General features: G+C 37.3%; 2 protein-coding genes across 4 annotated transcripts; both read left to right on the forward strand.

Annotated features, from left to right (window-relative positions):
• The first annotated feature begins 616 nt into the window (after positions 1-616).
• On the forward strand, positions 617-3,266 carry LOC143853361 (polygalacturonase At1g48100-like). Its single transcript, XM_077363111.1, has 7 exons — positions 617-1,269; positions 1,377-1,497; positions 1,599-1,766; positions 1,907-1,951; positions 2,050-2,257; positions 2,369-2,450; positions 2,531-3,266. The coding sequence occupies exons 1-7, from the start codon at positions 992-994 to the stop codon at positions 3,030-3,032; spliced, it is 1,404 nt and encodes a 467-aa protein (XP_077219226.1). The 5' UTR covers positions 617-991; the 3' UTR covers positions 3,033-3,266.
• Positions 3,267-4,648: 1,382 nt separating this feature from the next.
• On the forward strand, positions 4,649-10,509 carry LOC143853382 (C2H2 and C2HC zinc fingers superfamily protein). 3 transcript variants are annotated; one of them, XM_077363135.1, is made up of 5 exons: positions 4,649-5,315; positions 5,391-5,431; positions 5,811-5,889; positions 7,945-8,004; positions 10,205-10,509. In XM_077363135.1, the coding sequence occupies exons 1-5, from the start codon at positions 5,186-5,188 to the stop codon at positions 10,312-10,314; spliced, it is 420 nt and encodes a 139-aa protein (XP_077219250.1). In that variant the 5' UTR covers positions 4,649-5,185; the 3' UTR covers positions 10,315-10,509. The 3 variants fall into 3 exon arrangements, with proteins under 3 accessions (XP_077219250.1, XP_077219248.1, XP_077219249.1); XM_077363134.1 differs by having other exon boundaries at positions 4,658-5,315; positions 5,370-5,431; XM_077363133.1 differs by having other exon boundaries at positions 4,651-5,431.
• The last annotated feature ends 2,240 nt before the right edge of the window (positions 10,510-12,749 follow it).

Here is a 12,749-nt window from a genome sequence, read left to right on the forward strand (position 1 = left end):
TGTGTGTCTAAACAAAGATATAAAAAAGGGAAAGATAACAGCAAAATAAAATAGGTTGTTTTGATCATTTTGTTTTCCATTTCTAGAACCACCAACTGTTCTTTTTCTCGCCTATTTTTATCAGCTTCTTAAATACAGTAATTACACCAAGAAAAGAATTCCATCTCTACGAATTAAAAAAAAAACAACAGAGAAGAAAATTGCAGGAGTTCAGATTCTTGTGTGGAAGCTTAAAATCCTCACACAATGACTCCTTTTTGGTCACATTTCCCTAGAGAACTGAGCATGAAGTTGAAGCTATTGAAGATCAATTTCTTCACTTCCCTCTATCCACAGCACAACTGAACATTTTTTGTCCATTTCTCTCCTTGAAGAATCCAGTACACGTGACACACTTGTATGAGATATCGACCACTATTTGGTGGGCCCATTCATGTTGTTGTTGGCCCTCCTGAATGAACGGGCCAATCTAATACACGTGTATGGACTAGAGTCACAAGTAATAATATTAAGTAAAAAAAATTCCATGAAAGTAACAATATAAAAATGATTTTTACCTATGAGAAAACAAAAAATTGAGCCATAAAAGGGAAAATAAAATATCTAAAAGAGAGAAGTTCCCTAGGAACACAAAAACCTAACATGGAAAAGCGTCCAACCGTTCCTTCAATACAAAGTTACTGTGATCAACCAGAACCTGACATGTGTCACCATTTTACCTGGGGACCTTCTAGCAATGCACTTAAACTATAAGACAAGAGCCTCTGCTTGTCATGGTCCTTGCAAACCCAGTATACTTGAGGCTCCTATCTGAGCTTCTTTCATTTCTTCTCTGCTAGTCTTTTTGAATCTTCACATTCCTGAAGTATATTTCCTGTCATTTTCCAGCTACCCACATAGTTAAATTGTGGTTTTTGTGCAAAATCTAGAGATAGATCTTCTCTTGGTTGTCAAGTGGACGAAAATTGACTGTTTAATCTCTGAGACCGCAATGACGATGGAAATCGCTCGTGGGTTACTGTCCGTTTGGATTGCCGTCACTGTTTTATCGTTCAATTCACGCAATGTGAATGGAAGAACTCATTTTCATAAGCCTAAGAGTTCTAGCTCAAACAATCAGACCCCTGTTTCTCAGCCCCCTGCAAATAGTCCTTATAGTCCACCCGATTCTAGCGGGTCTAACGATTCGAGCCCAGGCGATTGTATTTTTGATGTGAGATCTTTCGGAGCGGTTGGAGATGAGGACACTGATGACACTGCTGCGTTCAGGTCGTGTTAGAATTTTGAACCCAAAAAAAGTTATAATTTGAACTCAAAATTATATTATTTTCCAACAACCTTGAATCGTAGTATTCATCTTTTAATTGTTCTAACAGGTCAGCTTGGACAGCGGCATGTGCCGTAGAATCGGGAACTCTTCTTGTTCCTTCTGATTATGTTTTCACAATCACATCATTGATTTTCTCAGGCCCATGCCAGCCTAATATTGTGTTTCAAGTAAGACTAACTATGATTTCCCTTTCATGTTCATTCCTAGAAATTGTAATGCTAATGACCATAATGTTGAAATACCTGATGAGATTTTTTTTTATGACTAGGTGGATGGCGTTTTGATGGCACCGGACGGACCGGATTGCTGGCCTGATACTGACAGCAAGCACCAATGGCTTGTGTTTTACAGAGTTGACGGAATGACTCTCACAGGGTCAGGAAGTATAGATGGGAATGGAGAGAAATGGTGGGATCTCCCCTGCAAACCTCACAGGGTAATTTAACACTAATAACATCTAAATTGTGCTATTTATGAATGTCAAATCTCAATCAACACTAGAAAAACAGATTTTAGATTTTGTCTACCTTTATGGTGAGAAATGATAAAAATAATGCCTTTGCAATGGAACAACAGGGCCCAAATGGATCGACATTGCCTGGTCCTTGTGACAGTCCTGCTGTGAGTTTATTTTTAAATCATAACACTATTCAAATTTTCATCTGCCTAGGAGAGGAATTGGGTTTCTAAAGAAGTTATAAATGTGCTTTCAAATGCAGTTAATTCGGTTCTTCTTGAGCTCGAATCTGATCGTCAGCAGCCTAAAGATAAAGAACAGTCCCCAATTCCATGTGAAATTTGATGTCTGCGAGGGCGTGCAGATAGAAAACCTCTCCATTGATTCCCCAGCCCTTAGTCCAAATACCGATGGGATTCACGTTGAAAACACGAAGGCCGTTGGTATATACAACTCCATAATTGCCAATGGTAATAACCAATGAATTTCCTCTGTCTTGTTATTAAATCATTGCCCTTACAATTTGATTCTCCAATTTCATATCCCAGTGTATGTCTTAATCACGAACGATTAATGAACAGGTGATGATTGCATTTCAATTGGAACCGGTTGCTCAGATGTTGATATAGAGAACGTCACTTGCGAGCATAGTCATGGGATCAGGTAAGTCTAGGGAGTTATTTTTTTTTATCATTTGCACCTTACCAAGCTTTTTAGTTCTTAATGATTATGCCTTTTTGCAGTGTCGGAAGTCTCGGTGTACACAACTCGCAGGCCTGCGTTGCAAACATAACAGTCAGGAACGCTGTCATAAGAAACTCAGACAATGGACTTAGGATCAAGACATGGCAAGGGGGAATGGGTGCCGTAACAGGCTTAAGTTTTGATACTGTGTTCATGGAAAATGTAAGGAATTGCATCATAATAGACCAATATTACTGCTTGACAAAGGGATGCACCAATCAAACGGCTGCCGTTTTCGTATCAGATGTCTCCTACACCAATATCAAAGGGACTTATGACGTTAGAAGCCCGCCGATACATTTTGCTTGCAGCGACACAGTCCCCTGCACAAACATAACAATGTCAGAGGTGGAGCTTCTCCCATCAGAGGGTGAGATGGTGGATGATCCTTTCTGTTGGAATGCTTATGGAGTTTTAGAGACTCTCACCATTCCACCCATTACTTGTTTACAAGATGGCTCACCGCAAGTCATATCAGAGATCTCAACATTTGGCTGTTGAGTTTCTACAAGCTAAACCACATTATACTGTACAAAGCCCAGGGTCCGTATGGTTTAACTCCTTTTATAGTTGAACTGTTGTTGGCCCTTTTTGTTATTTAGGCACCCTATTAGAGGTTGTTTCCATAGAGTGTGATGAAATGTTGTAAACTGTCCTGAATGTAAAAGCATGGAAACTCAAAGATAGTAAAAGAGATTTTAATAACAGTTATATAAGCAACAGTCTCTTCCAATATGATTGCATTGTTATGGTTTAGACTTTAGAATTCATAAAATAAGAAGTTGAATGTGAATGAAAAGCTGCCTCACCTTCATGTAAAAGAACTTAGTTTGATATGACATTAAAGAATTATGTGAAATGAACTGCACAAAGAAGGATTGCTCTTTTACCTTTTATGTTCCTTGTTTATTTTTCCCCTCTTTTTACTTTGGTCTAGTCTGACCATCTAGATCTTGGAAGTTTCTCCCTTTTTATATATCTTTACCTTTCAAAAAAAAGGAGGATTCTATGTCAGCCTCAAGTTGTCTTCCTATCATGTAGTCACTTCAATGCATGCCTTTTCAAAGAAGAAGAATACAGGGAAAGTCATGGTTTTACTTGAATGCAAATGTGTGGTAGTAATTTTTCTACCAGATGGATCAAATGATTATACTATTCACATGTGAAAAAGCCCTTCAAAGTCTCACATGAAATTCACCTCATTGAAGGTTTGGTTGGCACCTTTTTGTGAAATGATAAAAAGATGATCTTTGGCAAACTTTCAATATAAAAAACGAACTAAAGCCGAGGCCTTCCTTCCCATCAAGCCTTTTCCCATCCCAAGAATAGCTCTTGCACTTCATGACTTCAATGATCTCAAGCTTAGAAAGTTGCCAAGTATGCAACTAGCAATTAAAAGAACAAGATGCCATCAGTCATTGAACCTGTTCCCACTTGCTTAGTCTTAGAAGATTTAGTGGCCTTTGTCAGGACACCAGTAAGCTAAGTTTCCAAAAAGATTTAATGGCCTTTGCAATGCTACCTGGCCTTTGCAAATCGACCGGTGCATGGAATGTGGCCATTCAATGTCTAATTCTTTTACAACCATTGCATTTAGTGTAGCTTTTCTGTTCTTCAATATTTGAGCATAAAATCTAGTCCCATTTAGACAGTGAACAATAACTTTGACAACTTTCTAATGATCCATATAGGGATCACTTGGATACGCACCAAGCATGCTAGTCGCATATGTCTGGATAGATGTAGACCTAAGGATTCATTAGGGATTTTCTTCATTCGATCAAGTTCTAAATTGTTCCTAGGACCTCGGAACTGGCTGAATATATGATCCTTAACTACATGGGTCCGCGAAATGCCTCCTGCCATGGTCCATAGCAAATCCCATACCTCATATATTTGAAGGGTCTGAATCATAGAACAAGTGGGCCCTACAAGTGCTTCTATAAAAAGTATGCACATCCATAGTATTAGATCTCAACCATATATCACACTAGATAGATATCATATTCATGGAATACGATTCACTTTCAAGATGCCTTGATGGTGAAATGGTAGACACGCGAGACTCAAAATCTCGTGCTTAAGAGCGTGGAGGTTCGAGTCCTCTTCAAGGCATAATATTGAAAATGCTCATTGAATGAGCATTCAAGAAATCCCATGATTCAGTGTATTATTCATTAAATACATGTGTATTTGTAATATTATTGAATCGTTTCATTCGCGAGGAGCTGGATGAGACGAAACTCTCATGTCCGGTTCTGCAGTAGAGATGGGGTTGAGAAACAACCATCAACTATAACGGTCCGGATCTCCTGCGGGAATGATTTGGAAGATCCAAAACCCAAAATAGTGGTATTTGCTAGCAACAACATAATGGAGGCGGTCAATCAATATAGATTGATCCGAAATTGGATTCAAATCCAAGAAATTTTTTCAACAAAGATGTGAATTAGGAAGGATTGGTCGACAAAATATGAACCGGAGATTGAATCTTGATATACCTCAGAACAATCTATTTTTGTTACCACGAGATGTATTGGCTGCTGCGGATCATTTGATCGAAACTTATTCCAACATAATTAGGGCAAACTAATTAATTGTTTTGGGAACCTTTTTTCAAAACTTAGTGTGTGTAAGTGGGAATAGGGAGAGGAATGCCGTTGGGGAAGTATTACTGCGATTTCTGTGACAAGCAATTCCAAGATACTCCCTCTGCTAGAAAACGCCATCTCCAAGGCATTCAACACCAGAGAGCCAGAACCCTCTGGTACGATTCCTTCAAAGGTATGTATTTCTGCCTCTCTCTCTCTCTCTCTCTCTCATTTTTATTTGTTTCAGACCCACATCGTATCCAACCAGAGGGCTTCGGAAAAGGAGTCTGCAACCATTTTGTGAGGACGGTACGCCTAAAATTGTTCCCCATTTGTTTTCTCTTTGCAGTATTAAAAAAAAACCCAAATTGCAATTTGGGTTTTTTTAATTGAAATGAAATCTCAATTGTCCATTGCTTGGTGGTTTGGAGAATTCTACTGGAAGAATACTTACTGGAGTTTCTCATTTATTCTTCTGCCGATATTATCATCTTTATTATGATCTTCGACTGATTCGGGAACTTTTAGCGCTTCTTTATTAAGTAGTTCAACAACAAAATCAATAATTTTCTTTTATTTGATCTAATTTTTCTCTTTCTTTTAAGTTTTCCCTAAATAAAAAAAAAGGAAATTTTGATTGAAGTTAGTTTAAAGTGTTACTCTAATTTTTTCTTTTCATACAATGAAGGGATTTTGCCAGTATGGAGATGGATGCAAATATTTTCATCCTAAACAAAATATACAAAACCCAACTCAGGCAATATCTGGTGAGTCATGTCTCCACTCATGATTATTATGTTGCCATAGCTTTGAATATTTGCAATGGGATTTACTTGTTCTTTCTTGACATTATGCTGTGCATTTCTTTCTATTGTTGCGCAAGTGTTGAATCGGTGCAATAGCAGAGTTAATTGGGTGCGTGCATAGAAGAGGGTTTAGTTGACATAAAGGATGCCATATGAGACACACACACATATATACACATTAATCAAAATAATGAAGACATATAAAGTGAAAGTGATTTACAAACTTATAATGGCTATGGCTTGTCCCAGAAATAGCAATCACTCCGACTTTCTGACAAATATGTAAAGAATTCTAATGAAGCAGAATTGAGGGTGGTACTATGGGAATTAGGATCACAGAGAGCGGGGACTTAGATAGGCTGATTGAGGAGGAAGATTTGCTTAATGTCACCAGATAGATGGATGGGAGCCACCCTCATGATTGGAGATTTGCTCATATGATCGATGAGATTCAAGATTGTGTGGTGGGTATCCCGTTTCGCTTCCAGTATGGCAGAAGGTCGGCTAACAGTGTTGCAGATAGGTTAGCTCGGATAGGAGTTGGTAGGGCTAGCTTTGTGATTTTTTTAATTTTCTCCCTCCTTGAAGTCGCTTGTTTTTTATGTTGTTTTTGTTTTTGCTCTTTCATTTCTTTGTACTGACTATCTCAGTTGGAGAAATCTTCCCATTTTCTTCCTAAACAAAATTCTCTATCATTCAAAAAATGTGACACACATGAAAAAATTGATCAATAATCCACATTCATCTAGAGAATTCGTCTAAGAATACAACATAGTTTATTTATTTTGTATTTTTTTGAATGGTGAAAGGATTTCATTACTGAAAATGAGATCAAGAAGGTCCCAGAAATACAATGAGAGAAAAGAAACATAATCAGATAAACAAAGTACAATGAATATCAAAAGCTAGGGAGGAAGAAAATAAAAATGCTCTAAACTCTCCCTTGAAACTCCTTGTCTTGCCAATCTGTCTGCCTCCTCATTGGCGACCGCCCTACATGTTGGAAAGAAACTGAAGCTGATCCCAACCTATCCTGAATCCCGTCAAAAAAGGCAGCAAATCTCCAGGTTGCCACGTGTGGTTCTCTTAACCATCTAATAACGTTGAGAGAATCCCCTTCAACTACAATCTTGTTTAGATCTACATTGAGGAGCAATCTAATTCCCCGAATGCCCATAGAACTACTCCTTCATCCCGGAATAAACCTCCAATTCTAGAGGGTCCTGGATTTCCAAAGCTAGAGCCATCGAAATTTATTTTTAATATTCCGTGGCCAGTGGTGCCCAACCTTGAATAATTTTTTGTTCGACACTAGAAGTGCCACATATCTCCTTCCACCCATGCCATAAATTGTAAGCCGATACAAATCTGAAGTTTTCGAGAGTTTTTACCCTTGATATTGTTAAAGCGATAGCTTTATTGAAAAGGACTCCTTTAGCAAATCCCTTGAAAATACTTGCATTTCGTTCTTTCCAAAGAACCCATATCGTGGCCAAGGAGACATTCCAAATAATAATTTATATTATTATTCTTTTGTTTTTCCCCCATGTTCTGCTTTCTCTGCTTGCATTTCTCTTTTTGTTATGTTTTTTTACCATCTTGGTCATCAAGCTTTGGCTCCCTTTCTAATTGAATCTACCATTCAAAAAAAATTTTTTTTCTTCTGATTGGAAGATTAAGATTGTCTGGTCACTAATCTCTGGCTATGTATAATCTACTGGGATGCACTGTATAAAGAGTTCAGATTTTGCTAACATTATTTGGGTGTGTTCAATCCCAAGAGTTTTGATTGAAGATGCGATAGGAGGATGTGCATTTTTTTTAAAAATAAAGTATTATGGCTTTCCTAACTAAAATGCATGTGTTTTCTGACTAAATGTGGTGTTTGGGCATTCATTGAGTAAAAATTCTGGAGGAATTTTGAGATACTAATCACTTTTATGGTAATGTTTAATTTTTTTTGAATGGTTATGGTAATGTTTAATTGGACTCTTCATTCTTGAATGTGTTCTGCAGAGACTATGCAATCACCAATTATTTTGGGGAATCAACTTCTAGCTGGGGGAGCACCGCTAGGCAAGTTTAGATTGCCATAATATTTTCAACCTTTTCTAGTTATAGAAGTACAATATTATAAAGTTGATTGATTCGTAAAAATAAGGGAAGGAAGACAAGGTTTGAATGCTTCTCATATAGTGTTTATATTAAGGCTTCATGTTTTAGAGACTTCCATGTGAGTGCCTGTCGGTAGTGTTTGTTGTTTGTTTCATTTTTTATAGCTTCAGGATGAACAGTTCTTACGAGGTTTGACAGAAGCATGGGAGCATTAGTTGAACAGAAAAAAATATTGACCCATGAATTTGCTTCATTGGTTTTTAGCATGCCAGATATGATTTTACAAAAGAATTTATCAAGATGATTTTGGTATAAAATGGCTTGAGGATAACCAGATGATTTGATACTCACTTTTCCAAGACAAATGCTCTCAAGTCTCAACTACCTCACTCCACAGATGCATCAACTTTTCATTCTTCTCCTAGCCGCAATTGTTTTTGTGGGTTGTTGATGCTCCAAATTGCCATTACCCTCAACCCACCTCTACCACGTCCTGCAAGAAGTTTGTTTCACTAGCAAGGGATTTTGTGAACCTATTGTCATTGCTTTGTATCTGTTTACACTTATGCATCTCCTTAATGAAGTTATGAACTAATTTTGGTTGTAAATTGATAAAATTCTTTCCTTCACTACTACACTCATGTTTTAACATTTTGATCCATCCAGAGACATCCCAAACAACCACATTGCTTGAACTTACAGTTCAAAAAAAAGAAGTAATTGTTTGTTTTTTTATTTTTGTGTTTTAGAATGATCATGTTATTACTTTTATCTTGCAATTACTATGATTTTATGAAAGAATATATGAAGATGTTTTTGGTATAAAATGGCTCGATGATAACTAGATAATTTGATACTCACTTTCCCTAGATAACTTGATGCTCTCAACTGCCTCACCCCACAACAGTTATGCATCTCCTTAATGAGAACTTACAAGTTATGAAGTAACTTTTGTAGTCAGTTTATGAAATTCTCTGCTCCACCACTCCACTCATGATTTGACATTTTGATCCATCCAGAGACTGCCCAAACAACCACATTGGTTGAGCATACGGTATTAATACTTTTTTTATTTGTATATTTTAGGATGATCCTTTTATTACTTATTTTATCTTGCAATTATTACCGAGAAATGTTGACTGCTGATGTTTGAATGTTGGTACTATTTGTCATAGTTTATAGAATTGCAGCTAATGACACTGTGTAGGTTGTCAATACATATGTGATTCTTATATTTCGAAAAAAAAAAACTATGCAAAATTGGATACTATCTCTTGTATAGATTGTAATTATGGATCCCATTCCAGATTATGCTTTGTATTCTATTTTTTTCTTTACACTACTAATTATTTCATAGTCCTAGAACTTAATTTATCTTTGATTTCCTTTAGTCTGTCATTGATACTGATGCAAGTAAACTACTAGGAATCCACCAAACAGTCAAATAGATCTCCACTAACAACTCCACTCATTCCACTATTGCAAGTTACTAATTCCAGCCCATAAAACCACTTTCACAACTTGGAAACTTTCCAAATAAAAGATTCCAAGTTCTGACCTAAAAATACTACTCACACTGTCTTTTCACAGTGTCCCCCTAAACCTACTAAACCTTTTTCGAAAAGTTAAATAAGGCACTAAAAACCTTCAAAAATCATACGGACTCATATGGCAATTTTCGTGATGAACAAAGCTATGCAAAGTCCACTTTTTGACATTAGCATGAAAATTTGGTCGCCTTCGGGTTTACTTTTGCATCACAGTCATCCCTCTTCTTGAGTCATCTCTCCTAGATAATGGGCTTGTTCATGAACTTTGCTTCCATCATCTATTACCACTGATATCTTGTTGGTGCTGTTTATAAAACTATAGTTATTGATGTTGGTGGGTTTTCCATGATTAAAACATGTATTATCTAGGAAAACTTTATATGCAAAAACACGTAAAAAAACATGTATTATCAATTTTGCCATGTTAAATTGCTATTAAAGGATGAGGCTCATGCTTAGGATATTGGTAGTTAATTAGTATTTGTTTGTTTCATGGGTTTCATGATTTACATCGGCAAACGCCCAGTAAGGGTCATCGATTGCTTCAAGGTATGACTACTTCTCTTTTTTATTTTAAATAACTTTTGCTTGCATTTTCATTTTATACACAGGTGATGCGGTCAGAGATTACACGAGAATTTCACTTGGGAACTTACCCCCATCATTGAGACCTCCACCAGAGGGGGGATATCCATCTCCCTCCTTTGTGGATTGGGGATAGATCCGGTTATTTGCTTTCCAATTCCTTCCCTTGTGATAATCTTGTAAGAGCTTTCTCCTTTGTAATTATAATGTAATTACGTCCTATTGAGGGTTTGACATTTATACAATTTTTAAACTATCGGACAATATTGATAATCCAGGACAGGTCACAATTTATGCTTAGCTGATAAAAGATAGTTTGCATATTTATCTACTTTATTTGCTATGATGACAACAATTTTGTATCTTAGCAAGCTGATATTCTACTATTACACCATTATCTTACCACTACCCCCATAGTAAGGCCTTTTCTTCGTTCTTTATTGGTAGTATCTTTTTTCTTGGCTGCTTCTTTAGAGGCCAAATATTTTGCAACTTTCATGTACCTTGGCATCTTCTCCAATGAATTTCTTGTTCCCCATAAGTGGAACACATCATACATTGAGGGGCCGTTTGGATACGCGGATTTTAGAATCCAGGTTTTTAGTTTGAAAACAGTGTAACAGAGGGCTAGAGACAAGAGAAGAAGAGGACCAGCCGTCATTTTTGACTCATTTTTTACTTCTCTCCCTTCTTTCCATCAGCAAGAGAGTAGCAGATCCTCCCATATTTCCAGGTTTTAGAAATCATAGGATGTAGGAGAGATTTTTAAAACCTGTTTTTCTTGCTTAAAATCCAAGAAACACTGCCAGGACAGCATCCAACAGCTTGATTCATACCCTCTTTTACACTGTTTTCAAACTAAAAACCTGGATTCTAAAATCCGCGTATCCAAACGGCCCTTGAGGGTTTAAAAATTCAAATACATGAAGATATATCTGGCTTTATATGTGGGCTAACCCTCCTGCACCAGTTAGAACAATTTGATACCCAATTGTGTACATGGATGCAGACACAGACATGAGAACGGACATACGAATCGGCATTTTCCAAATTCACGGGCATGGGTACGTGTGTACCATACCATGAGATAAGACACAAGATATTCATAAAAACTTAACTAAATTTAAATTAGAAAATGGGGCTAATAGTAAATTTAAAATAACATCTACAAGATTCACATGCTCAAAATTATAATTGCAAATATGTGACATGAACAGGCAAAAAGCATTATAGTTAATTTGAGGATAGTGACATGCTTCGAACATTATAATTGTTTTGACCAACTGAAATATCCATGTAGTATTCAGGTATCTGAGTACCATTATCAGTATCGTAGCATGTTGGACATGATTTCTTGAGCCTACACAAGTATCCAATTATTATAGGGACTTGGAACCAAATAGATTTAGAGAAAATAAAAAGGACCTTCATATGGCTTTCATTGATTTGGAGAAAGCGTATGATACGGTTCCCAGGAATGTTATGTGGTGGGTCCTTGAAAGGAAAAAAGTGCCTACTAAATATGTTGATGTGATTAAGGATATGTATGATGGAGCAGTAACTAGTGTCAGAACCACGGATGGCACGTCTAGTGAGTTTCTAATTACAATAGGACTGCACCAAGGATCAACTCTAAGCCCTTATCTTTTTACGCTAGTTATGGATGAGCTTACAGAGGGTATCCAGGATGAGGTGCTGTGGTGTATGTTATTTGCAGATGACATAGTATTAATCGACGAAACCAAAGCAGGAGTAAATGCTAAGTTAGAGTTATGGAGAACTACTTTGGAATCTAAAGGTTTTAGACTGAGTAGGACTAAGATAGAGTATATGGAGTGCAACTTTAGTAATGTATGGAGGCTGGACGAGGATGTAGTAAATATGACTGGACAGGAGGTAAGAGGGATATCTTTCGCTATCTTGGTTCAATTCTACATAAGGAAGGAGAGATTGAAGAGGATGCTAACCATAGAATGAGAGCATGTTGGTTGAAGTGGAAGCTTGGCTCAGGAGTTCGGTGCGACTGTAAAATCCCTACCAAGTTGAAGGGAAAGTTTTATAAGACAGCTGTGAGGCCAGCCATGCTGTACGGCTCAGAATGCTGGGCCACCAAGAAGCTGCATGTGCATAAGATGACTGTAGCGGAGATTCGAATGCTTAGATGGATGTGCGGCCACACAAGGTTAGATAGAATTAAAAATGAAGATATTCATAAAAAGGTGGGTGTGGAACCAATTGAGGAGAAGATGAGAGAGCACTGCTTAAGATGGTTTGGACATATCCAACGTAGGCCTTTGGATGCTCCGGCGAGAAGAGACGACTCGTGCCAAATTGATGGAGTGAAAAGAGGTAGGGGCAGACCGAAAACAACTTGGGTAGAAATAGTAAGGAAAGACTTGATAGCTAGGAACATAACAGAGAACATGACCTTGGATAGGATAGAATGGAAGAAAATGATTCACGTAGAAGAACCCAACTAGAGCCGGGATTAGAGCCGGATAGATTCCTTTCACCTTCTTCATGAAATTTTTCAGAAGGATTCATTTAGCCGACCCCAACTAGTTTGGGACA

The sequence above is a fragment of the Tasmannia lanceolata genome, unplaced genomic scaffold (genome assembly GCF_043159265.1).
Source record: "Tasmannia lanceolata isolate RefF3 unplaced genomic scaffold, GAP_Taslan_0.1 ptg000019l, whole genome shotgun sequence".
Lineage (NCBI taxonomy): Eukaryota > Viridiplantae > Streptophyta > Magnoliopsida > Canellales > Winteraceae > Tasmannia > Tasmannia lanceolata.